This window comes from Lissotriton helveticus, chromosome 2_1 (assembly GCF_964261635.1).
Source record: "Lissotriton helveticus chromosome 2_1, aLisHel1.1, whole genome shotgun sequence".
Classification (NCBI taxonomy): domain Eukaryota; kingdom Metazoa; phylum Chordata; class Amphibia; order Caudata; family Salamandridae; genus Lissotriton; species Lissotriton helveticus.
In genome coordinates this window covers 103494523-103518443 of record NC_136059.1, presented here as the reverse complement: position 1 = coordinate 103518443, position 23921 = coordinate 103494523, and the positions used below count along the sequence as shown (strand labels likewise).

General features: G+C 47.7%; 1 protein-coding gene across 3 annotated transcripts in view; it reads right to left on the bottom strand.

Moving 5' to 3' along the window:
* LOC144817763 (transcription factor COE3-like) overlaps positions 1-23921 on the bottom strand; it is a 473223-nt gene that overhangs the window by 95679 nt on the left and 353623 nt on the right. For 2 of the 3 annotated variants that reach the window (XM_078674554.1, XM_078674555.1), the window contains exons 8-10: positions 12297-12414; positions 10352-10485; positions 9219-9345 (exon numbers count right to left, since the gene is read on the bottom strand). In XM_078674554.1, the coding sequence (XP_078530680.1) occupies positions 9219-9345; positions 10352-10485; positions 12297-12414 (379 nt within the window). The remainder of the gene's footprint in view (positions 1-9218; positions 9346-10351; positions 10486-12296; positions 12415-23921) is intronic. The other variant, XM_078674557.1, reaches the window with a different exon arrangement.

Sequence of the window (23921 nt, the reverse complement as noted above, 5' to 3'; positions counted from 1 at the left end):
CGGCATGTTTCCTTCAAGCTGAAAACACTAAAATATATTTGACAAGCATCATAAAAATAAATCAGGGGGTAAAATTATGCTGGAAACATAAAACGCAGTAGTACCTGCCTCTATTAAGCGTGCATTAACCCCGCAGTCTGACCTACCAGACTGACCTACCGATGGGACAGCCTGCTACATTTAGAAATCCCCTCCTGCCTGGTAGGGATGTCTGAGCTTTCCGTGACGTCACCTCTGTTTTCCATGGGTCTCCTCACTTGAAAGCACACATCAACGTTCGCTGGGGTACGGAAGGTAGCCATAGTGGACTGCAGACTCAACTACCGAAATTTTGAGCAGGTGTTCTTTAATTTCGTCTGTTCCGACTAATGTAAATAAAATAACAAGCTTTACCTAATCGCTTCCTTGACTGCTCCGCCGTTACAAATCTGGCCAAATCAAATGAGTAAAGGGACATCCGTTTTATTTAAGAACACAAGTTCAGCGTTTTCACTTACTTTAATTAGAGGCAGGCGACGAGTGAAGACTGCGCCATGGCAATAGGAACCTTCCCCCCGGGCTGGGACATGCTCTCACAGCTCGCCAGCAGGCTCCGGTCGGGCCCCAGTTGGTTGACCCCTAGTCCACGGGATCTTTATTTTAATGACAGTATGGGCCGAAAGAGTAGCAGCTATCGCTACAGGGCGGCAGCAGGCTCACAACTGAGTCAGCTGTTGCCAACGCTGGTGGGGCCTGGTGAGCCTCAGGAGGCGGAGGCAAGCCTGCAGTGGTGCGAGGAATCACGGCGCGGGTAAAAAAAAACATAACTGCCGCACACACTCGGTGATTATGGATACACTGTAATCACATGACCGCATCACGTGAATGCCATACCCCTGGCCGGCCGGCCTGCAGCAGCGGTGTTATAATGGGTGCAACCTCCTTTCCAGCAAAGGTGTTTTTGTTTTTTTGATCCATTTCACAGGAAAGCAAATCAACGCAAGGAGGAAAGAGAAGGTGCTGTCTGGCTGCTCAAATTAATGACTGTCTTCTACTCACGCAGGGGTCGGTTCCACCGGCCAAATCGGCCCCAGCACCAGAACCGGCCCCCTGTCTCAAAACCGGCGGCCCCCACCCCCTCCAGCCGACCGGGGGATTGCCCGGTGCCCGGACTTACCAGTCCGGCCCTGCTAACCATCACATGCCTTCAAGTGTGACGTCAGGTGATTTCAGGCTCCCAAAGCTGTAAGAATGGTTTGGGTAGCAGGCAATGGCTATTTTTAATGTATATTGATTTGATAATTAACTGTGGTCATCTCTAAATTAGACAGACAGCACCCCGTTGTGCCAGAATGTCACAAGCACAGGTGTTGACAATTAAGTGCTGTTGCCGAGCATTGGAATACACCTGCTCAAGTTAAGCACTGGTTTTGGGTAACTGCAGAGTGGGGAGTGGGACATTGAAGCTCGTGTGGGTGGGGGGTGAAGGCCATTTATTGTACTAGCTAGGTGTTGCTGAGAGGACAGGTGAAGTTTAGGAGACCCCTCCACCACCCCCAGTGGCTTCAAATCTGCAGCGTGAGCTCTTCCAATTACCAGGTTAGACTAAGGAACTGCAACCCTCTGCGGCCTGCCCTGACCCAAAAAGGCTCCTCTAAGGGCCTCCCATAACTCTGTTGCAAGACTCATTACGGGATCAAAATGAAACAACCATATAAGGAGAGGATGTGGCCTAATGGCTAGAGCGGTCAACCTTGAAGCTGGGGAACCGGGTTCTAGTCTCGGCAGGGACGCTCAACATCCTGTGATTCTGGGCAAATCCCGTAATCTCTCCGTGCCTAACAAAATGAATGTGTCCGTCTGTAATGCAACCGGGGCTCATGTAAAGCGCTCTAACACCTTTGTGTCAATTTTGCGATATATAAAACTAAAAACAACAACAAAAACTGATTTGAAATCCCTCAATTGGCTCCCATATGAAGTAAGCATTCAGCTAAAAATTACCTGCGTGCCCTATAAAGCCCTAGACTATAATACCCTGAGATACCCACCTTCAGAACCTGGAACGTTCTGGTGGCGGCTGGTGCTCCAGAAGCTTCAGCACTTTACTGCTGAAACCACAGAGAATCTCCAAAAAGAAAACCTACAACCGAGCTGTCTCTCGGATCGCCCCGAGAATTAGGAACTCCTTTCCCCCTGAAATCAGACTGAATCCCTCAACTGCTTTTTCAAGAAAGAAGTTAACCTCTACCGCGCTCATGACAAGCTCAGCTCGTGGCACGGTTGCACTGTGCTTATGACGAGCTGAGCTCGTCATGACTCGCGCGGCGCTCACAGGCGGGTTAATTGCCCCGGTGTGCTGAGCGTTCTATGGAAATGGGCATGGTCGTGACGAGCTCAGTCCGTCATGAGCACAGCGCCACCGTGCTGCATAACGAGCCGAGCTTGTCATGAGCACCAGTGGGCTGCGCGCGCCCTCCCGCCCCTCAGCACAGGGGGGGAATTACCACCGCGGCGAAGGGGTTAAAGTACTACTCCTGAACAAATGTATGCCCTAGATCCGAGGCTCGCCTCTCTCCGTACTTCTCTTGACTCGTAAATTACTCTCATGACTGCTGCACGCTGTTATTGTTTTTGCTGTTGTTTTCGTACTTTCGTATCTAGTTGTTTTAATATATTGAGGAGATCCCTCCCATATCTGGGGAGTTTTGTTGGTTCCATATGTCTCTGTTCTCTGAACATGAGTAAAGCGCTCTGATACCTGCAAGGGTCATGTTCGCCCTGTATAAAACTTTTAAAATAATACATAAATAAATGGGTTCCAGATCATGGTGTTCCTGCCTGGCCTAGTGCCGAGACGCCCATGGGCATTTGTTTGCGCTCTATAAATGTTATTAATAAATAAATAAATAAATAAATAAATAAATTCACGTGGACCTCGAAGCTGTCCATTGGCGATAGGTCAAATGAAGGGGATGGGCTTCTGGGACGCAGCGGTAAGGGCCAGGTCAAGAGGTGTGTGTGTGTGTGTGTGTGTGTCATAGGTGCAAAGAACCATAAGCAAGACGTGCAGAAGAAAGTGAATAAGAAAGGGAGGGTAAGAAAAAGAGAGAGAAAAAAAAATGAACAAAGGAAGGCAGAAGGAGTGCTGGAGACATGGTAAGTAAAATTGCAAAGAAATAAATGTGAAAGTGGTGGAAAAGAGAGGTACAACATAATGAAACCACAATTCCAGCAGTCCAAGCCTCTCTTACTGCAAACCTTTCACACCCCACGTCACTCACCTCAACAGTCTTTCTCCTTCCTAAAGCCACCTTCTATACTTCTTATTACGTTTCCCCATCTCTGGTTTTAATTATTCTTCACAAGTGAGCATCACACTCTGTCCTCTCGCCTCTTCTCACCCCCAACATTCCTTCTGTCTTTACCCTCCCTCGCCCACTGGTATCCCAGCACCCCCTCTTCACCGTTCCTCGCCCACTGCTTCCCTCTCCTTAAACCTGCCCACAACACTCTCATCTCCCTTTCTTCTCCTTCAATACAAGCCTTCTTCTCTTCACACCCAAAGACACTCCTTTCAACTCCCACCTCTGCAAACAAGCTTCCCTCCACTCTCTCACACCAGCATCTACCTCACCCTCCTCCCCCCACCATTCTCTACCAAGGTCTATTCCAATATTTTTGCAACTCTGCCCCCTTCTCTCTTCCTTCCCTTCTTCCATCACCTCCACCTTCCCTCCACCCTCCCCCTCTGCCTCCCACCATGCCTCCCCTTACTTTGCCAGACCTCCTGGCTGCCAGATCAATGCTCATTGAAAATGCATGTTCTTTAAACTGAGATTGACAAAGTGTAGGCAGGTTAACTGGCTCAGTGAGTGGAGTCATCATAGCTAACAAAGGAGAGTGGAAGGGCTGCTCCCAGGGGGTGGGGGTGGGGGTGGAGAGGAGAGAGAGAGGGTATCCCTGAGGATGGAGAGAAAGGTAGTTTTGGGACCATCAATCTACCATCCGTGGACCTACAAACAAGCAAAGAGTGGGGACTGCCAGGGTTATAACCCATAGCAATGCAGGCTCCAGGAGACTGCATGTCTGCAGCAAAGCAATGCAGACTCTGTATGAGACTTATGAGACTGCATGTCTGCAGTAGAGCAATGCAGGCTCTCTATGAGACTGCATGTCTGTAGCACAGCAATGCAGGCTCTGTATGAGATTTATGAGACTGCATGTCTGCAGCAGAGCAATGCAGGCTCTGTATGAGATTTATGAGACTGCATGTCTGCAGCAGAGCAATGCAGGCTCTGTATGAGACTGCATGTCTGCAGCAGAGCAATGCAGGCTCTCTGAGACTGCATGCCTGCAGTAGAGCAGTACAGGCTCTGTATGAGACTGCATGTCTGCAGCAGAGCAATGCAGGCTCTCTATGAGACTGCATGTCTGTAGCGCAGCAATGCAGGCTCTCTATGAGACTGCATGTCTGTAGCGCAGCAATGCAGGCTCTGTATGAGATGTATGAGACTGCATGTCTGTAGCGCAGCAATGCAGGCTCTGTATGAGATGTATGAGACTGCATGTCAGCAGCACAGCAATGCACACTCTGTATGAGACTTATGAGACTGCATGTCAGCAGCAGAGCAATGCAGGCTCTGTATGAGATTTATGAGACTGCATGTCTGCAGCAGAGCAATGCAGGCTATGTATGAGACTGCATGTCTGCAGCAGAGCAATGCAGGCTCTCTATGAGACTGCATGCCTGCAGTAGAGCAGTACAGGCTCTGTATGAGACTGCATGTCTGCAGCAGAGCAATGCAGGCTCTCTATGAGACTGCATGTCTGTAGCGCAGCAATGCAGGCTCTCTATGAGACTGCATGTCTGTAGCGCAGCAATGCAGGCTCTCTATGAGACTGCATGTCTGTAGCGCAGCAATGCAGGCTCTGTATGAGATGGATGAGACTGCATGTCTGTAGCGCAGCAATGCAGGCTCTGTATGAGATGTATGAAACTGCATGTCAGCAGCACAGCAATGCAGACTCTGTATGAGACTGCATGTCAGCAGCAGAGCAATGCAGGCTCTGTATGAGATTTATGAGACTGCATGTCTGCAGCAGAGCAATGCAGGCTCTGTATGAGACTTATGAGACTGCATGTCTGCAGCAGAGCAATGCAGGCTCTGTATGAGACTGCACGTCTGCAGCACAGCAATGCAGGCTCTGTAAGAGATTTATGAGACTGCATGTCTGCAGCAGAGCAATGCAGGCTCTCTATGAGACTGCATGTCTGTAGCACAGCAATGCAGGCTCTCTATGAGACTGCATGTCTGTAGCGCAGCAATGCAGGCTCTGTATGAGATGTACGAGACTGCATGTCAGCAGCAGAGCAAAGCAGGCTCTGTATGAGACTGCATGTCTGCAGCAGAGCAATCCAGGCTCTCTATAAGACTGCATGTCTGCAGCACAGCAATGGAGGCTCTGTATGAGATTTATGAGACTGCATGTCTGCAGCACAGCAATGCAGGCTCTGTATGAGATTTATGAGAGTGCATGTCTGCAGTAGAGCAGTACAGTTCGTAAATGAAAAAGCACCGCTAGAAAATTAATTGTCCAATAATTCGTTGGAGAGTAATAACTCGTTAGGCCACATGCATGCAGACGCTGAATCACAAATGCTGTTGGAAAGATATGTGGAATTCAGTGTTCCTTTATTAGTCCATACAAACACCAGCCAACGCGTTTCGTTCCGTAACCGGAACTTCTTCAGGGCTATATTGCTTCCTAGACGCAAGGTGATATTAATTCGAAATCCTCTTAGGTAATAATTTCCTGGCTATTTTCAATCCATTCTTATATATCAAAATCCATTAGGAAAAACTTATATGTCTCGTACCATGGCAGGTATTAGCCTTTTTTGATATGTGTAGAATTTTTATCTTCAATTTTGAATATTTCCCTTTGACTCGATTTTCAATTTCAGTAATAATGTCACAAGACGGTATTTACCCGTGTGGTCAATAAACCACCGAACAGAGCTGTCTTCCCGAATCACCAGCGTCCAGCGCGATCCAACCTTAGTTATTACTGAAATTGAAAATCGAGTCAAAGGGAAATATTCAAAATTGAAGATTTTAATTCTACACATATCAAAAAAGGCTAATACCTGCCATGGTACGAGACATATAAGTTTTTCCTAATGGATTTTGATATATAAGAATGGATTGAAAATAGCCAGGAAATTATTACCTAAGAGGATTTCGAATTAATATCACCTTGCGTCTAGGAAGCAATATAGCCCTGAAGAAGTTCCGGTTACGGAACGAAACGCGTTGGCTGGTGTTTGTATGGACTAATAAAGGAACACTGAATTCCACATATCTTTCCAACAGCATTTGTGATTCAGCGTCTGCATGCATGTGGCCTAACGAGTTATTACTCTCCAACGAATTATTGGACAATTAATTTTCTAGCGGTGCTTTTTCATTTACGAACAATACAGATTACTTCTAATCCCTTTTGGATATGCCCTTGGGGACAGGGGGCATTTGAAAATTGCACGCCAGTACTTTTTGCTTGTATATTTTATTGGAGATATTGGGGTTGGTGCTTGGAATCAGAGTGGTCCACTGTCTGCAGTTTTGCTTACCAAGTAGAGCAGTACAGGCTCTGTATGAGACTGCATGTCTGCAGCAGAGCAATGCAGGCTCTCTATGAGACTGCATGTCTGCAGCACAGCAATGCAGGCTCTGTATGAGATTTATGAGACTGCATGTCTGCAGCACAGCAATGCAGGCTCTGTATGAGATTTATGAGACTGCATGTCTGCAGCACAGCAATGCAGGCTCTGTATGAGACTGCATGTCTGCAGCAGAGCAGTGCGGGTTCTGTATGAGAGCAATGCAGGCTCTCTATGAGACTGCATGTTTTCAGCACAGCAATGCAAACTCTGTATGAGACTGCAGCATAGCAATGCAGGATCTGTATGTGACTGAGCATCTGGAGATCAGAGCTGCACACTGCATGCTCTGCACTGGACTGCAAATTGTAGCAATGCAGGCTCTGAAGGGGTGATCAGCACCTCACACTGCATGCTCTGCATGAGACTGCACAACCCAGCAATGCAGGCTCTGTATGAGACTGCACAACCCAGCAATGCAGGCTCTATCTGGGAGATCCACACTGCAAACTGCATGCCCTGCACAGGACTGCACCCTGCATGTTCTGTAAACTGGATAAAATTGCAAGCCACAGTAATGCATACTTGGTGACAGGGATAGACCTGCACACTACCCCAAGACAGGGGTGTATCGGAAGTCAGACGGTGCATCAGAGGGCCTCAGAAGAACACATCACGTGCACCCCAACTCAGGACAGGCACAACAGGCAGTTTTCTGCCGCTAAAACAGCGATAATTTTATCGCCTGTGTTGATAATATGCCCCATAGTGTCGAAGAATGGGCGGCCTCAGTTGAATTTAGAAAAGCCCCATCTTTCCCACTAAAATGCACATTTTCATTTTTTATATTTGTTTGTGAATTAAAGAAAACATTTAATCAAGTATTTTTTTCATGAATACTTGTTTCTGTATTTTTGTGTTTTGGTTTGAGGTTGAAATCATCAAAATTACTTAAGCCGGGGTTCCCAGCTTCTAGTAATGGCTCATTGAGGAACCCCTGAATCTTCTTAATGATTCACTGGCGTTCCCCGCATTCCACTAAAGTGGGGTTCTACAGAAGTCAAAAGGTAAAGATTCTCGGGTCTATCCGGCAAAACAAGGCAAACTATGTGGCATAATGCGGCACATTTTGTGATAGTTTTACTTCATTCTTTTGACATTTTTTGCACCTGGTAACGCATAATTTAGTCAACCTTGCTGCATAATTTGGTCAACTTCTGCAACGTAATTCCAGGGATCCTACCCGTAACTCACAAAGTCTGGGAAAAAAAGTGTCTCTCGCAAGAAGCGCCTCCTGTTGTCCCTTGTACATACACTAAACCTGCTGTTTCCTCACACTGCATGCACTGCTGATTGTAACACTGGGTTTGTGAGTACACATCTATGTAGGTGGACTTGTGGTGGATGGACAGTCTGTGGGAACACAGAAAGACCTGAAGCAGCCCTTTACAGGGATGCCTTCAAGGCTCTTAGGACAAGGGACAGCAAGGTTACCCTCTAAAAAGTAGGTTCCTGGGTCGTCACCACCTACTGGGAATGTGCACTAGGGGTGTGCAGAAATGTTATTCTGGGACAAAAGTTTAACACATTCCTGATTCCAGACATTCATTTAGTATTCATAGTTTCCTGATTGTCCCTCAGGCTTGGTCGAGTAGTCTGTCCATCACATGTATGTATCAAATCAAAAAATATATATACCTTTTCCTCACAAGTACTGCGAAACTGTGTCCAAACAATCTGCCGTGAATTTTCTATGCGAGTGAATAAACGTGTTCACTTTTCCTCATGAGTGAGTAACTCAATCCTTGTGAGGGAAAGGCGTGTCGTGTTACTCTCACCTACGAAATTGTCACAACTGTTCAGACATCTCTGGAAAAGCGTCAACACCTGCATAAGTTATAACATAACATATTTGTAAAGCAAACATTCACCCAAGGGTATCTTGGTGCTGAATAGCAGATGGTTATTGTTACCCAACGGTACTCATTTTATCGACCTCATAAGGATGAAAGGCTGGGTGGTCCTGCCAGGATTTGAACCTGTGACCATGAGGTCAAACACAGGCCCCTACAGTAGGGGCGTTAGTCCACTAAGCCACCAGAGCCAGAAGGTCAGTTCTTATAGTACCAGGTGGATTACAGCAATGACTTCTGGAACTGGCGACCAGAGCTCCAGCTTATTGACACCTTGGCATGTGGCACTTTAGGATAAAATAATTCCTTTGTGCCCTGCTGGTCACAGCAGCTGCCCTGTCTGTTGGTTGACACTCCCACCATGGGGAATGAATCTTGTTTTTTACCTGCAGCGGTTTGCTGCACCACAAAAGCGTCTAGAAGTGGGCAGGTTTGCTGACATACACCTATCAGTGAGAATGTAAAAGAAAATATAGAAAGATAACCAGATTTCTGCAAATTATTCCAGGATAAAAAAAACAGAGAAATCAAAGTGCTCATCTCGCGGGAGTGCGTGTGCGTGTATTTTGTGTGTCGCTGCGTGTTTGCGCCTGCTGATATGTGTCAGCTCTTCAGTGTATGTTAGCTCAGGTGTGAGAACGGCTTCTGTTCCTGCTCCTTACCTGTGTATATGAACCGTCCAGGGGCTCCTTTGCAGAACTGCTTGGACTTGTAGGACAACGTGACCTCCACCACGCCGGGGATGTGTCGTGGCGGCGTCTGCACTCGGATGGCGTGAGGCGTGATCAGCTGTAGGGATACAGGGAGGGGACACCATGAAACCTTTATACACAGGTGACCAGGACATCATTAGGTTGGCCAGGGACAGACGTATCAAATGAAGGCGAAACGGAGGTGGGCCGTAACCTCTAGGCCGCGACTAGAACATGTGTCGGCCAGTCTCATGGGCCGGCTCTTCTGTGAGTCGGGAGCAGAGCTCAGAAACTGGGTACACCTGAGGCAGGGAGTCATAACTTACTCGTAATTAGGGCTCCCAGTTTTATGGCATTTATGTTTTTTAACATTTCTATCTATATATATCCATATTTCTTTTTTGGCCATCTCATTGGTATTTAGTGTGAAATTTGAGAATATATGTAGTCGTAAAATAGTACATTTCAACATTTATTTAACTGATGAACATGCACTCATACTTTGATGCCTTTCGTGTTTTAGTAAATTAAGCAGCCAACTATAACACAACACTACACCCACTGGTAAATATTACCATTATACTCCTATATACGTTAACATATGCCAGTACTAAAGGGAATCTCATTCCGTTCTTTAACTCCCCATGCTGTCCACCTGCTCTGCTGCTGACTAGGAATTCACAAAAGAAAATATGGCCGGTCACTCACAAGCAGCACAATTTTCAGTATTTTTCTGCTTTTAAAATTAAATACAGACAGGAAACACATTGTATTTATCTGTAAAAATCAGTAACAACTGAAAACTGGGAGCCTTACTCTTAATCTAAGCTGAACCTCTTACCTATCTTTATCCACAATTGCAAAACTCTGTTAGAGGATTACAAGAACAAGCGTATCGACCCCCTCAGCATCAACTGCTGGTCGGGCATGGTGCCACAGGGTAGACAATCTTCTACCGACCACCAGCTGGCAGCAGGGTGGCTACCAGGCCAGTGTTAGGGAGCCACAGCTACCACCGCCTGGCCTTAAACTTTGAAAATAAGGCGATGAAACCAAACATGAGCATGCGCAGCTTAGTGAGTGTTTTACGCTGTAAGACCTACCTCACTCCACACCAGCATGGTGCCGAAGACCACCTGAAGGCCGTCGAAGAAGTTATCGCCGATGACAATGACGGTGGCACCTCCAGTGGTCCAGCCTTCACTCGGGCTGATGGCCTTGATGCAAGGGGTGGCTGCTTTAGACAGAGAGGAGGCAAGGAACAAGAAGTGAGTACTGAGCTCCATGAATGGCCTACCTAGTGATAGGCAATATCCACTGGTGGGACTGTGTCCACGCTCACACTTGGCGCAATGACACCGTCGCACATGTTTAGAGAACGTGTCCAATCACATACACCACACCCAATGCGTCCCAGGTAGGCAACCCTACAGCCAGCACCCTATTCCATCGTGAACCCTGAGAGGGCGTCAAGGAACACAGCACAAGTCAGAGCGCTACAAACACCTCAAGCAAAGGTACAACACAACTCAACACCCAGGTGAGGGCTTCCAGAGGTGGATGAAACCAAGGAAGAGACAGTGCAGAGAGCAAAGATGAGAGAAGAGCAACAAAGAGGAAGAGAGGAACAGGAAGACAGAGCAGAGGAAAGAATTAAGAAGCTGATACACATGAGAGAAATACAAATTAAGAGATGAATTCAGAAACAATAGGAATGGGAAAGAGCAGAACGTATTGTGAAGAAAGGCAAGTAGAGCAGGCAGATAAACAAGGGACATGGAAGAGAACATAAGAGAAAAACGAAGACAAATGGAGAATAATAGAGGACGAAACAGCTCTGACCAAGGGAGTACCTCAGGGCTCCTGCTTGAGCCCGACTCTGTTTAATATCTATATGGCTCCCTTGGCCAACCTGTTAAAGATGTGTGGGTTTATTGCCAGCTCCTATGCTGGTGATACTCTGCTGCTTTTTCCATTTGAAAAGTTCACTCCATCAGTGTAGGTGACCTTCTCCTCAGGTATGAGAATTATTTCACAATGGATGAGGAGCAATTTTCTTCAGTGCAATGTGGGAAAGACGGAGATCATGCTTTTCGGTGAGGTCCAACTATTGTGGAGTCCTAACTGGTGGGCAACTGATTTGGGCACCCCCCTCCCCCACTCCGAAAAAACCTGTGTTAAAAGTCTCGGCGTTTGCCTTGAACAGGCCCTTACTTTGAAGGAGCACGATGCATAGACAGCCGGCTCCTGTTTTCATATGCTGGGTTTGCTGCGCCGTATTTTCCCTCTGCTCCCGGATTCGACACGGAAGACACTGACCTAGGCACTTATCTTAAGTCCCCTGGATTATTGCAATGGTCTGCTGGTCTCTGCCAACGAGGCTGCTCTTGACAGATTGCAGGTTGTTCAGAACAGGCAGCCCGCCTGATCCTCAATGCCCCTCCCAGGACTGCCTCCCGACCCCTGCTTTATCAGCTCCACTGGCTCCCCCTATACGGGAGCGAGTGAAGTTTAAGGTCTGCTGCATTATACACAAGGCCCTGTTCAACTCTGGTCGTACCTATTTTGCTGACAAATTCATCCCCTATACACCTCGGAGTTCACTCCGTTCAGAATCCAAATCCATACTTGAGGTACCTAGAATCAAAAGGGCCAGACTGGATACGAAGTCTTTATCTTATCTGGGTCCTCGCTATTGGAATAAGCTTCCTTTGCAGCTGAGACAGTGCACGGATCACTTCCATTTCAGGAAACAGCTCAAGACGTCGCTCTTCTGTTTTTGATTTTCAGCATACAGTCCTCCATATGCCGCCCGCCCAAGCACAGAGATACCCCTACGGGGGTCAAAACTCTGCCGCTTTATAAATAAATAAATAAAAGAGGTGAACAAGGTAAAAAAGTAAATCAGGAGACAAGAAGAGAGGCTGTGAGATGGGAGGCACCAGAAGTAGAGCAAGGAAAAAAAATGAGACATGAAGAAAAAGCGGGAATCAAAAGAGAGAGACTGGAAGTCAGACCTGATTGGAGGGGAGGTTTGAAAGGTCCTACCTTCCGTCGGGTCGAGGCGACGTGCTCGGCGGCCATGTTTGGAGTTGTTGTGCACAAACATGTTGTCGGACACTGCGAGGACATGGCCATCCACGTTCACTGTCGTCGACACCACCACCTGGGGGACAAAACCACACGAGGCTCAGAAGGACAGCGCTGGGTGACTGTTATACCTGCCCCTCAGCCAGTGTGACTTTGATGGTGAGGTGTAGGTGACGTGATGCTGTGGAATGTTGGATGTGTGAGAGAGTCAGTAGGAAGATGGGCTGAGCAACAGGAAGGCTGCTCCTCGTGGGCTCTTGATGATAACATCTATCTTAATAAATCAACCTACATAATCTACATGTTATGTTATGTTTAGGTCTCTTCTATAGCGCACGGGCTACCCAGAAGGGTGTCCCGGCGCTTTGGCAAAGAGAACTGGACCAGGCGTCTTTCATTTACAACAGTAACCAAAATCCAGATGGCCAGCCTGATGTGTCTTTGTACCACCCTTGTGAAACACAAGCTTATTGCCTGGCGGCCTCACAGAACTTCATATGGGCAAGTGCTGGAGAGATAGCGGTGCTGTTTACGGCACGAGTGCAATCCTGGACAGAAAGCCATGCTGCCTACGTGGGCATGTAAATGCTGGAGAGATAGCTGTGCTGCCTATCGTGTGCATGTAAGTGCCGGAGAGATAGCTGTGCTGCCTATCGTGTGCATGTAAGTGCCGGAGAGATAGCTGTGCTGCCTATCATGGGCATGTAAGTGCCGGAGAGATAGCTGTGCTGCCTGTCATGTGCATTTAAGTACCTGAGAGATAGCTGTGCTGCCTATCATGGGCATGTAAGTGCTGGAGAGAAAGCCATGCTGCCTATCGTGTGCATGTAAGTGCCGTAGAGATAGCTGTGCTGCCTATCGTGGGTATGTAAGTGCTGGAGAGATAGCTGTGCTGTCTATGGCACGAGTGCAAGCCTGGACAGAAAGCCATATTGCCTATCGTGTGCATGTAAGTGCTGGAGAGATAGCTGTGTTGCCTATCGTGAGCATGTAAGTCCTGGAGAGTTAACTATGGTGCCTATCGTGTGCATGTAAGTTCTGGAGAGATAGCTGTGCTGCCTATCGTCTGCTTCTATGTGCCGGTGAGCTAGCTGTGGGGCCTATTGTGGGCATGTAAGTGCTGGAGAGATAGCTGTACTGCCTATTGTGTGCATGCAAGTGCTGGAGAGATAGCTGTGGTCCCTATCGTGTGCATTTAAGTACCTGAGAGATAGCGGTGCTGCCTATCATGTGCATGTAAGTGCTGGAGAGATAGCGGTGCTGCCTATCATGTGCATGTAAGTGCTGGAGAGATAGCTGTGCTGCCTATCATGTGCATGTAAGTGCTGGAGAGATAGCTGTGCTGCCTATCATGTGCATGTAAGTGCTGGAGAGATAGCTGTGCTGCCTATCATGTGCATGTAAGTGCTGGAGAGATAGCTGTGCTGCCTATCGTGTGCATGTAAGTGCTGGAGAGATAGTTGTGCTACCTATCGTGTGCACGTAAGTGCTGGAGAGATAGCCATGCTGCCTATCATGTGCACGTAAGTGCTGGAGAGATAGCCATGCTGCCTATCATGTGCATGTAAGTGCTGGAGAGATAGCGGTGCTGCCTATCATGTGCATGTAAGTGCTGGAGAGATAGCTGTGCTGCCTATCGTGTGCATGTAAGTGCTGGAGAGATAGCTGTGCTACCTATCGTGCGCACGTAAGTGCTGGAGAGATAGCCATGCTGCCTATCATGTGCATGTAAGTGCTGGAGAGATAGCGGTGCTGCCTATCATGTGCATGTAAGTGCTGGAGAGATAGCTGTGCTGCCTATCGTGTGCATGTAAGTGCTGGAGAGATAGCTGTGCTGCCTATCGTGCGCACGTAAGTGCTGGAGAGATAGCGGTGCTGCCTATCGTCTGCATGTAAGGGCTGGAGAGATAGCGGTGCTGCCTATCATGTGCATGTAAGTGCTGGAGAGATAGCCATGCTGCCTATCGTGCGCACGTAAGTGCTGGAGAGATAGCTGTGCTGCCTATCGTGTGCATGTAACTGCTGGAGAGATAGCGGTGCTGCCTATCATGTGCATGTAAGTGCTGGAGAGATAGCTGTGCTGCCTATCGTGTGCATGTAACTGCTGGAGAGATAGCGGTGCTGCCTATCATGTGCATGTAAGTGCTGGAGAGATAGCTGTGCTGCCTATCGTGTGCATGTAAGTGCTGGAGAGATAGCTGTGCTGCCTATCGTGTGCATGTAACTGCTGGAGAGATAGCTGTGCTGTCTATGGCACGAGTGCAAGCCTGGACAGAAAACCATGCTGCCTATTGTGTGCATGTAAGTGCCGGAGAGATAGCTGTGCTGTTTATGGTGAAGGTGCCTCTTCTGGAGATGTAGATGTGCTGTCCATACTGTACCTACAAGTGCTTGAGAGATAGCTCTGCAGTCTGTGGTGTAAATGCAGGTCTGGAGAGATAGCGTTGCTTTCTGTGGTGTAAATGCAGGCCTGGAGAGATAGCATTGCTGTCTGTGGTGTAAATGCAGGCCTGGGGAGATAGCATTGCTGTCTGTGGTGTAAATGCAGGCCTGGAGAGATAGCATTGCTGACTCTGGTGTAATCGCAGGCCTGGAGAGATAGCATTGCTGACTCTGGTGTAATCGCAGGCCTGGAGAGATAGCATTGCTGACTATGGTGTAAACGCAGGCCTGGAGAGATAGCATTGCTGTCTGTGGTGTAATCGCAGGCCTGGAGAGATAGCATTGCTGACTATGGTGTAAACGCAGGCCTGGAGAGATAGCATTGCTCACTATGCTGTAAACGCAGGCCTGGAGAGATAGCATTGCTGACTCTGGTGTAATCGCAGGCCTGGAGAGATAGCATTGCTGACTATGGTGTAAACGCAGGCCTGGAGAGATAGCATTGCTGTCTGTGGTGTAATCGCAGGCCTGGAGAGATAGCATTGCTGACTCTGGTGTAATCGCAGGCCTGGAGAGATAGCATTGCTGACTCTGGTGTAATCGCAGGCCTGGAGAGATAGCATTGCTGACTATGGTGTAAACGCAGGCCTGGAGAGATAGCATTGCTGTCTGTGGTGTAATCGCAGGCCTGGAGAGATAGCATTGCTGACTATGGTGTAAACGCAGGCCTGGAGAGATAGCATTGCTGACTATGGTGTAAACGCAGGCCTGGAGAGATAGCATTGCTCACTATGCTGTAAACGCAGGCCTGGAGAGATAGCATTGCTGACTATGGTGTAAACGCAGGCCTGGAGAGATAGCATTGCTGTCTGTGGTGTAAACGCAAGACTGGAGAGATAGCATTGCTGACTCTGGTGTAATCGCAGGCCTGGAGAGATAGCATTGCTGACTATGGTGTAAACGCAGGCCTGGAGAGATAGCATTGCTGACTCTGGTGTAATCGCAGGCCTGGAGAGATAGCATTGCTGACTATGGTGTAAACGCAGGCCTGGAGAGATAGCATTGCTCACTATGCTGTAAACGCAGGCCTGGAGAGATAGCATTGCTGACTATGGTGTAAACGCAGGCCTGGAGAGATAGCATTGCTGTCTGTGGTGTAAACGCAAGACTGGAGAGATAGCATTGCTGACTCTGGTGTAATCGCAGGCCTGGAGAGATAGCATTGCTGACTATGGTGTAAACGCAGGCCTGGAGAGATAGCATTGCTGACTCTGGTGTAATCGCAGGCCTGGAGAGATAGCATTGCTGACTATGGTGTAAACGCAGGCCTGGAGAGATAGCATTGCTGACTCTGGTGTAATCGCAGGCCTGGAGAGATAGCATTGCTGACTATGGTGTAAACGCAGGCCTGGAGAGATAGCATTGCTCACTATGCTGTAAACGCAGGCCTGGAGAGATAGCATTGCTGACTATGGTGTAAACGCAGGCCTGGAGAGATAGCATTTCTGACTCTGGCGTGCGTGCTTCATAGACAGCGGCACTATCATTGGTGTTGGTGCAACTTCATTAGGGGGTAGATGTGATGTTTATGGTGTGGGTGACATGGTCTGAGAACTAGCTGTACTTTCTATGCTGAACTGTTCCAGCTAACAGGAATTGACAATATGGCTGCAAACAAGCTACTGGGAGAATCACTCGCCACCATATCTTTTTATGCTGAAATGACGATTCACAACCCATAGAGAATTTCACAGATTGGACTTAATGCTGTCCACTGACCGCCGGGCAGTGCGCAGGGACAAATGTGCACTCACACCTTGAACACACTTCTATAGCATGATTGTGCAACTCACCTCCTCCACCAAGTTATGGGATGGGTACTTGTAATGGTGGTCAGCACTAAACCATCTTCCCTAGGCACAAACCCTCCAGAAGGACATTTTTTGCCTTTAGTGATTCCCAATATCTCTAAAATTCTCTCCAAATCTATTCTTTCTGCGCCCAGGGAATGAGCTTCTAGAGGGGCAGCCTCACCCCTAGTCATGCTTCATGGCTGTGCCAAATGAGTACATAGCAGACCCAATCCCTCATCCTTATGGATACCGGGAAGATGGCTACAGGATGCGTGTGGTGGGTCTCAATCTTGGCAAACGCAAGCCTCTTGTCGAAGAGAGATCCAAAAACGACATTGACTTCCAATCAGGCAACGGATCAGGTACAAAGCCTTGTGTATCGCCTATAGAGAACTGCTTGATTCTGGCCCGGATTATCTGAGACACAGCTTTAAACAGTACGAGCCAAGCAGGATGCTGAGCTCATCGGGCCAGAAATGTCATAGTCCCCAGAGTCAAACGCTCCACTTGGGACAGAAGAAACTTAGGGGCATATTAACCTCTTTAGTGCTGCCGTCGGCCGTTGGACGTTGCGAGCACTACCTCCGTAGTACTGCGCACGTCCAACGGCCGACGCGGACCCACCCATTTCTTAGAACGTTCAGCACTGAACGTTCGATGCAAGAAGCGGGTTAACAAGGAACAGGGAAAATTAACGCTAAGGGTGCTTAGCGATAATTTTGTTAACGTCCGCTATCGCTGGATAATATCGCCTGGTTATCATGTTATTAAAAACGCTAATCGCCTAGGCAAAAAAAAATCCAGCGATAGCGGCATTTTGGGAGGTTATCGCTGGTAATGCAGTGATAAAACTACAAGGATAGGGATATCCTTGTTGATAGCCCATGGGGGATTTAGCCATGTAATCCACCTCCCATTGGATTACATGGCTAAGTCTGAAAATTAGCAGACGTAAAAAAGCAGGGTTAACCGTGGTTAGCGCTGCTTTTTTGTCTCTAACAGGGTTAGAGTGAAGCTTGATAATAGGAGAAATGTCACTTAGCGACATTCTCCTATTATTTTGCTCTGGAACACCCACTTTGCATCTCATTAGAGATGGAAAGGGAAATGTAGTAAAAAGGGTGCTAACATGCGATTTTGCATGTTAGCACCCAGTTGATAGGTCGATATTTTTATCTCCGCTTCTTTGGCATTTAAAGCCAAAAAAGCGGAGATAAAGGCCTTGTTAATATGCCCCACTGTTACTTGCACTGCTAAAGCATGGGCTCCTTTACTTGCTATCTTTTAGAAAAGCATTAAAAACCAGGCTTTTCTGCAATTAGTAATTCCCCCATAACCTGTTTAGTAGAGATAGTGCCAGGTCACCTCCAGGTATTGGTGGGATTTACAAGTAGCTTCAACATAACATAACATAACAAAACATAACATAACAAGAGAGCCCGAAGCAAGAGGGAGGCTAGATATGGTCTCAGAGATGAAGATTGGTCAGTGGCTGCAATAAGGCGGCTTCTGTGCTCCACTGAGGAGAGTCAAGGAGAGCTGGTGAAAGTGACCAGGCCTCAAGTATTGAAGGTTACCGGGGGGGGGAGGAGGGGGGGCTCTGGAGAGGGGAGTGGGTGCAGGGACGGAGAGGAGCAAGAATTGAGAATACATGTGAAACCCATTTCACCAAAACTTGTAGACATGGATACTGAGGCACAAAAAGAGCTAGGGCCTCATTTTTGAAAAGTGACGCATCGCTGCGTGAAAACAGTGATGCGTCACTTTTTACTGCGCCCTCCTTGCGACACCAGTGATGCGTCATATTTACAGTATGACGCATCATGGCGCAAGGAGTATTTCTGACGTATCTGTATGGCGCAAAAGTGACGCATTGCTGGACTGTGTCACAAAAGTGACGCAACTCCAACAATGTGTCCTTTCAAATGGGACAAGCCCCATGTGAAAGGGCCTGCGTCAGTCTTACGCCTGCTGTGAGGCAGGCGTAAGAAATTGACGCATTTGTGTCCTAGAAGTGGCGCAGTGAAATCTTATAGATTTCACTGCGTCACTTCTATGACCCTTTCTTGCGCCAGAACGCCCCCCTTGCATACATTATACCTGGCGTAGGTATAATGTAGCGCCGGGGTTTACAAAGTGACCCATCTACTTAGATGCGTCACTTAGTAAATATGGTGCAACAAGGCACTTTTTTTACGCTGATGGAGTGTCACAAAAAGTGACGCAGCGGCGGCGTAAAAGTGACGCACGGCCTCATAAATGAGCCCCAAGTATTTTCCCAGGAGTACACAATTTACTTAAGTGGGGAAGCCGGACTTAGAAATCACGTCTACTACAGGTGAAGATGTGATCACCTAAAACCTATCTAGCCCCGAGAGAAGTGCAGGATGGAACAGTTGGGGGAGAGAAACAGAAGCCACCAGAAAGTATGGACATTCGTCTGCCTTTAGAAAGAATTCAACATTCTGGCTTTAATCCAGAAAAGTTCACGTTCGCTTTCGGGACGTAGAAAAGGGGGTGAGGGGCAAGCCAGTATTTGTGCTGGGTCTGGTGGCCTAGTAGATGCGCCCATTCTAGGGGCCTGTGTTTGACCACATGGTCACAGGTTCACCTCTTGGCGGGTCCACTCATCCTTCTGAGGTCTATAAAATGAGTACCGTTGAGTAACAATAAACATCTGTCATTCAGCGTTCATGTCCCCTTCAGGGTGGACATGTACTTTACACGTGTTTTGCTCAGTGCAAATCAACACTCTTTGCGTTTAACCAGGAACACAGTTTTCGTTATAGCTAATGACTGAATCAACCACTGGTTCCAGCCATCCCTACGCGCAGTGCTTAATTTGTAAAATATTAAGTGCCAGGGCTATGACAAGGAGGCCACTGCAGCTTGCACCTCCCATCGCCCTTGTCATTGCTGCCAAAACAAAACTAACCATCTCCAGACAGCATTAAATGTAATGAAAAAATAATGAAATAGAGTGTGGGGGAGACCAAGAGTGATCATTATAGATCTTTATGGAGCCCCATAAAAATGGGGGGAGACTGACCCCCCACTACAGAGCGGGGAGGCATGAGACTCCGCCCCCCCGTGGCTCAGTGCATCTACCTGCAGGACCCCGGTGCCCGAGCCGCGCTGCTATCTCACCACAAGAAGGGGATCCTTTCCCTGGTATTGACATCATACTATGCAAATGAGGCGCCAAGCTAATCATGCAAAAATGTCTTAATTAGCACAGCTGTACCTGGCCCCCTAATGAACCTGGGAGCGCCACTGTGCGGCGCGCGGGGAGCGCAGCCCTGGAGGAGCTGAGACATGGCAGAGTGGGGGAGTGTGAACCCAAGAAATGGGGGTGTGGGCAGAAGAGGGCCCTGGAACACCCCTCATTCACCGCCCAGAAGCCCGGCACTAGTGATGTCTCCACTACTGGGGTGCAAAGAAGATAATGAGGTGTGCCAAAAACTCAACAATATATGCCTTGAAGCTCCCCCTATCCCCGACACAAGGGGTTTATTTACAAGCCTAGTGCGCTGCCGGAACGTCACTTTTAAGGACATTCCAGCGGTGCACTGGGTTTACCCATATCCACAAGGCCGCGTGAAGCCACCCTGCGTGGCTTTTCATGGCCTTGTATATATGGAGTGAGGCAATGGGGCGCAAGCCACTGCGTTGCTCCGCACTGTGATGGGGCGGCGTGCCATGGACTTTGTGGTGGGTGTTCCCATGTAACACCCATGGCATTTGACACATTCCCAGACTTGCAGCATGCTGTGTTGCCTCACACCATATCTATGAGGCCATGAAAAGCCATGCAGGGTGGCTTCACGTGGCCTCGTAGACATGGGTAAGCAAAGTGCACCGCAGGGATAACATTAAAAGTGCCGTTCCGGTGGTACACTGGCCTTGTAAATAAGCCCCCATGTTATTTCATTAGCTTTTTCTCCACGTGGCCTCCTGGTGCAGAGGAAATCTAACCGTTGCATTGGTGATAAGAGGGTCCGTAATACATGGGTGTTCAGTAGACACTTAAATAATATGAGATGGGCCTTGGCCATAGACTTTGAGGACACCGCTACAGAAAGCATAAGCCTGCATAGACAAAGCCCTGCCTCCCATTCTCTGTGTACTGGCGATGTAATCACCTGAATGAAATCAGTAACCTAAGCGAAGAGGAGACTATGGGCCATATGTATCAAGCAAATTCGTATTCGCAAAGGCCGAAATTCACTGAATTTGGGCCTTTGCGAATGCAAATTTGCTCCATGGTATGTATTAAGCAAAATCTGGTGCAAAATAAGGAATCGCAAAATTTGCGATTCCTTATATTGCAATTGCATTTAAGGAATCGCAAATTTTGCGATTCCTTAAATGCAATGTATGAAGCAAAAAAAATGTGCAAAATGTCCTTAGGGATTCGCAAATAAGTTGCAAATTCCTTGAAAAATGCACATTTTTGCATTTTTCAAAGTGCCATGTGAAGCACATACACATGCCCCTAGGGCATGTATGTGCGCCACATGTGCACCCATGCATATTTCAGGGGTGCAACAGGGTGTCCTTTGGACACCCCTGCACCCTTGAAACTATTCTCAATTTGCGATTAGCAAATTGCGAATCGCAAATTGAGAATAATTTCCCATTCATTCCTATGGGCCTCCTGGCCCATAGAAATGAATGGGAAAGTATTCTTTAATTGCGATTCACAATTTGCTAATCGCAATTAAGGAATTTTAAGAAATCACTGAAAAATGCGATTTTGTACATACATACCCATTTGCGATTCTCAAATAGCGATTTCTTAAATGGGTATCTTGATACATATGGCCCTATGTGCACTAAAGAAATGCCAGTGATGGGACGGAGTCTTGCGCTCGACATGGACTGCAAGCGAGCCAACAAGTGGAAAAGCCAATGCTTGTTGACTCGATCCAGACAAGAGCCATATGATGAACGACTGCATGTACCAGCCGATGCTCCGGCAAGTTGGCATGGTCAACCGTATGGGGAGCAGCTCTTCAATCAGGTAAAAGCAGAGTGTTCATAGCTCCTGGAAACAGCCCCTGTCTGAGATTGTCCTGTACGGGAAGGATCTCTGACACGGCCACCCTCACAGGGGCTTCTTCGAGCTACAAGATACTATGTAGCTGCTAGAAGAGCTGGAACTATTGCACCATCAACCTCTCCAACAATGTCAAATCATAGTGAAAAATGGGCACAGGGCAACTGTTGGCTAACCGGTCCGGTGGGCCTGAGTGATTTGTAGGAGTGGGGTTAGTGGTTGCAGGTTGTGCCCATTGCCACTCATTTTTGGGGACTGGCTCTTGTTTTCCTCAACAAACTTTGAACCAGAGCAATTTAGAGAAAATTACAAAAGGAGGCAAAAGGAGGTTTGGAAAGATGAGAAAACACTGACCAGGAGAAAGAGGGGATGGAAAAGAAGAAAGGCACAGGAGTTGGGTAAAGTGGCAGGGAGTCTCTGGTGGTGGATTGTGGAACCAAGACTACACAACCTTGGCATTCATCACTCCAACCTTTGATTGCATCATCTGCGGGGTTCAGGGCAAGCCTTTGTGCCTGGTACTTATTCTTTTACAAATTAAGCACTGAGTGTGATGGAAGCCCGAAGATCCGTATGAGAGGCAAGGGGATTGGAAACTGCAGACCAACAGCCACATGCATCCACAGAAGGATTTGCGATTCCTAAATAGCGATTTTTAAGGAATCGCTATTTAGGAATCACAAAAGCCTATGCATGTAGGAATCGCTATAAAAATAGCGATTCCTACACATTCCTTAATTGCTACTCGCAAATTGCGAGTCGCAATTAGGGAATGCTGTCCCATTCATTCCTATGGGCCTCCAGGCTCATAGGAATGAATCGGAGATTGCATGAGCAATTTGCGAGTACCAGTAGGTACTCGCATATTGCTCATGCAATTTCAAGGGTACAAGGGTGTCAAAATGACACCCTGTTACACCCCTGAAATTGATCTGTCCACATATGTCGCACACACATGCCCCGAGGGCATGTGTGTGCGCAACATGAAACTTTGAAAAATGCACAAAAGTGCATTTTTCAAAGTTTTTGCAAATTACCATGAAGTTCAACTTCATGGTAATTTGCTACTCCTATTAGCGAAATCGCACATTTTTTTTACTTTGATGCATTGCATTTAAGGAATCTCAATTTAGAGATTCCTTAAATTGCGATTTTTGCATTTGGGATGATGCATCCCAAAAGCAAAAATGCTGGTCGCAATGGGGCAGATTCTGAGAATCTGCACGTTTGCGACCGGTTTTTAGCTTGATGCATGTGGCTGCAAGTGTCTACAAAGGCGAGTAGTGTAGAGCATGAAGCATGTCCTAGAGGCAAAAGCGGTCAGAGACAGACGAGCACAGTGCAAACACGCGTAGCGTAGCGGTCATTTTTTGCTTGCTCGCGGTCCTCAACGTCAAGTTGACGACCGTGAGTGAGCTAAATGATATCCCGGCGAGACTTTTTCCTCGTTCGCGATCAGCAACATCAAGTTGCCGATCGCGAGCATGGAAAATAAACCTCCCGGCGAGATTCTCAACACGGGGAGGTCAGATTTCTCATTGCGAGTGGTTGCGTGTGCTCGCGACCGCTCACGATGAGAAACTACCAGTCCGCGTTGAGAAAGCTGGCGGTCGAGTAGAAAACTACTTGAGTGACAGAAAACGACCGCTTGAACTGTGCAAGATGCGGTTTCCACTGATTGCACAGTGCGGACAAGCATCCGGCACGGTGCAAACAGTGCGAACAGCATTTTGCGCAGTGCAGTACGCAGTTCGCGTAACTACACATAACTCGCGTAGTGCGAAGTGCACTTTGCGTAGCTACGCGTAGCGCTAGTATGCGAACTACGACCAGGGTTATTCTAAAACCAATCCAAAATGTCGGCCGTTGAGGTCAGTACTCTTTACACAAACTCTTCAGGGGCGTGGCCTTCACTCAACCCCTCATTTCTGCTGCCAGGACACTGCTCTATGCATCACATTGAAAATGTGGCCAACTCACAGCTGGAAATAGCGTTCTTTTACACTTCCCAAGCTATGTGAAGTGCAAAGATTGTGAAAACATAAAAACGACATCTTCGGAAGACCTTAGTGGTAGTTGGGAACCCCCCAAGTCTGGAATAAGTCCTTCCTGGAAGAGATCTTTGAAAACAGCAAGGACTTGTGACACGTAACCGCTGGTATCGTCAAACTCAAATCATGCGCGACGTTGGCACCATCTACCCCCTGCTGCCTGCAATCAGGCGGTGAGTGGTACAAGAAGGATTCTAGTAGCAAAGGCAGGAGAGACCTACAGTGGAGCTGCCCCAGA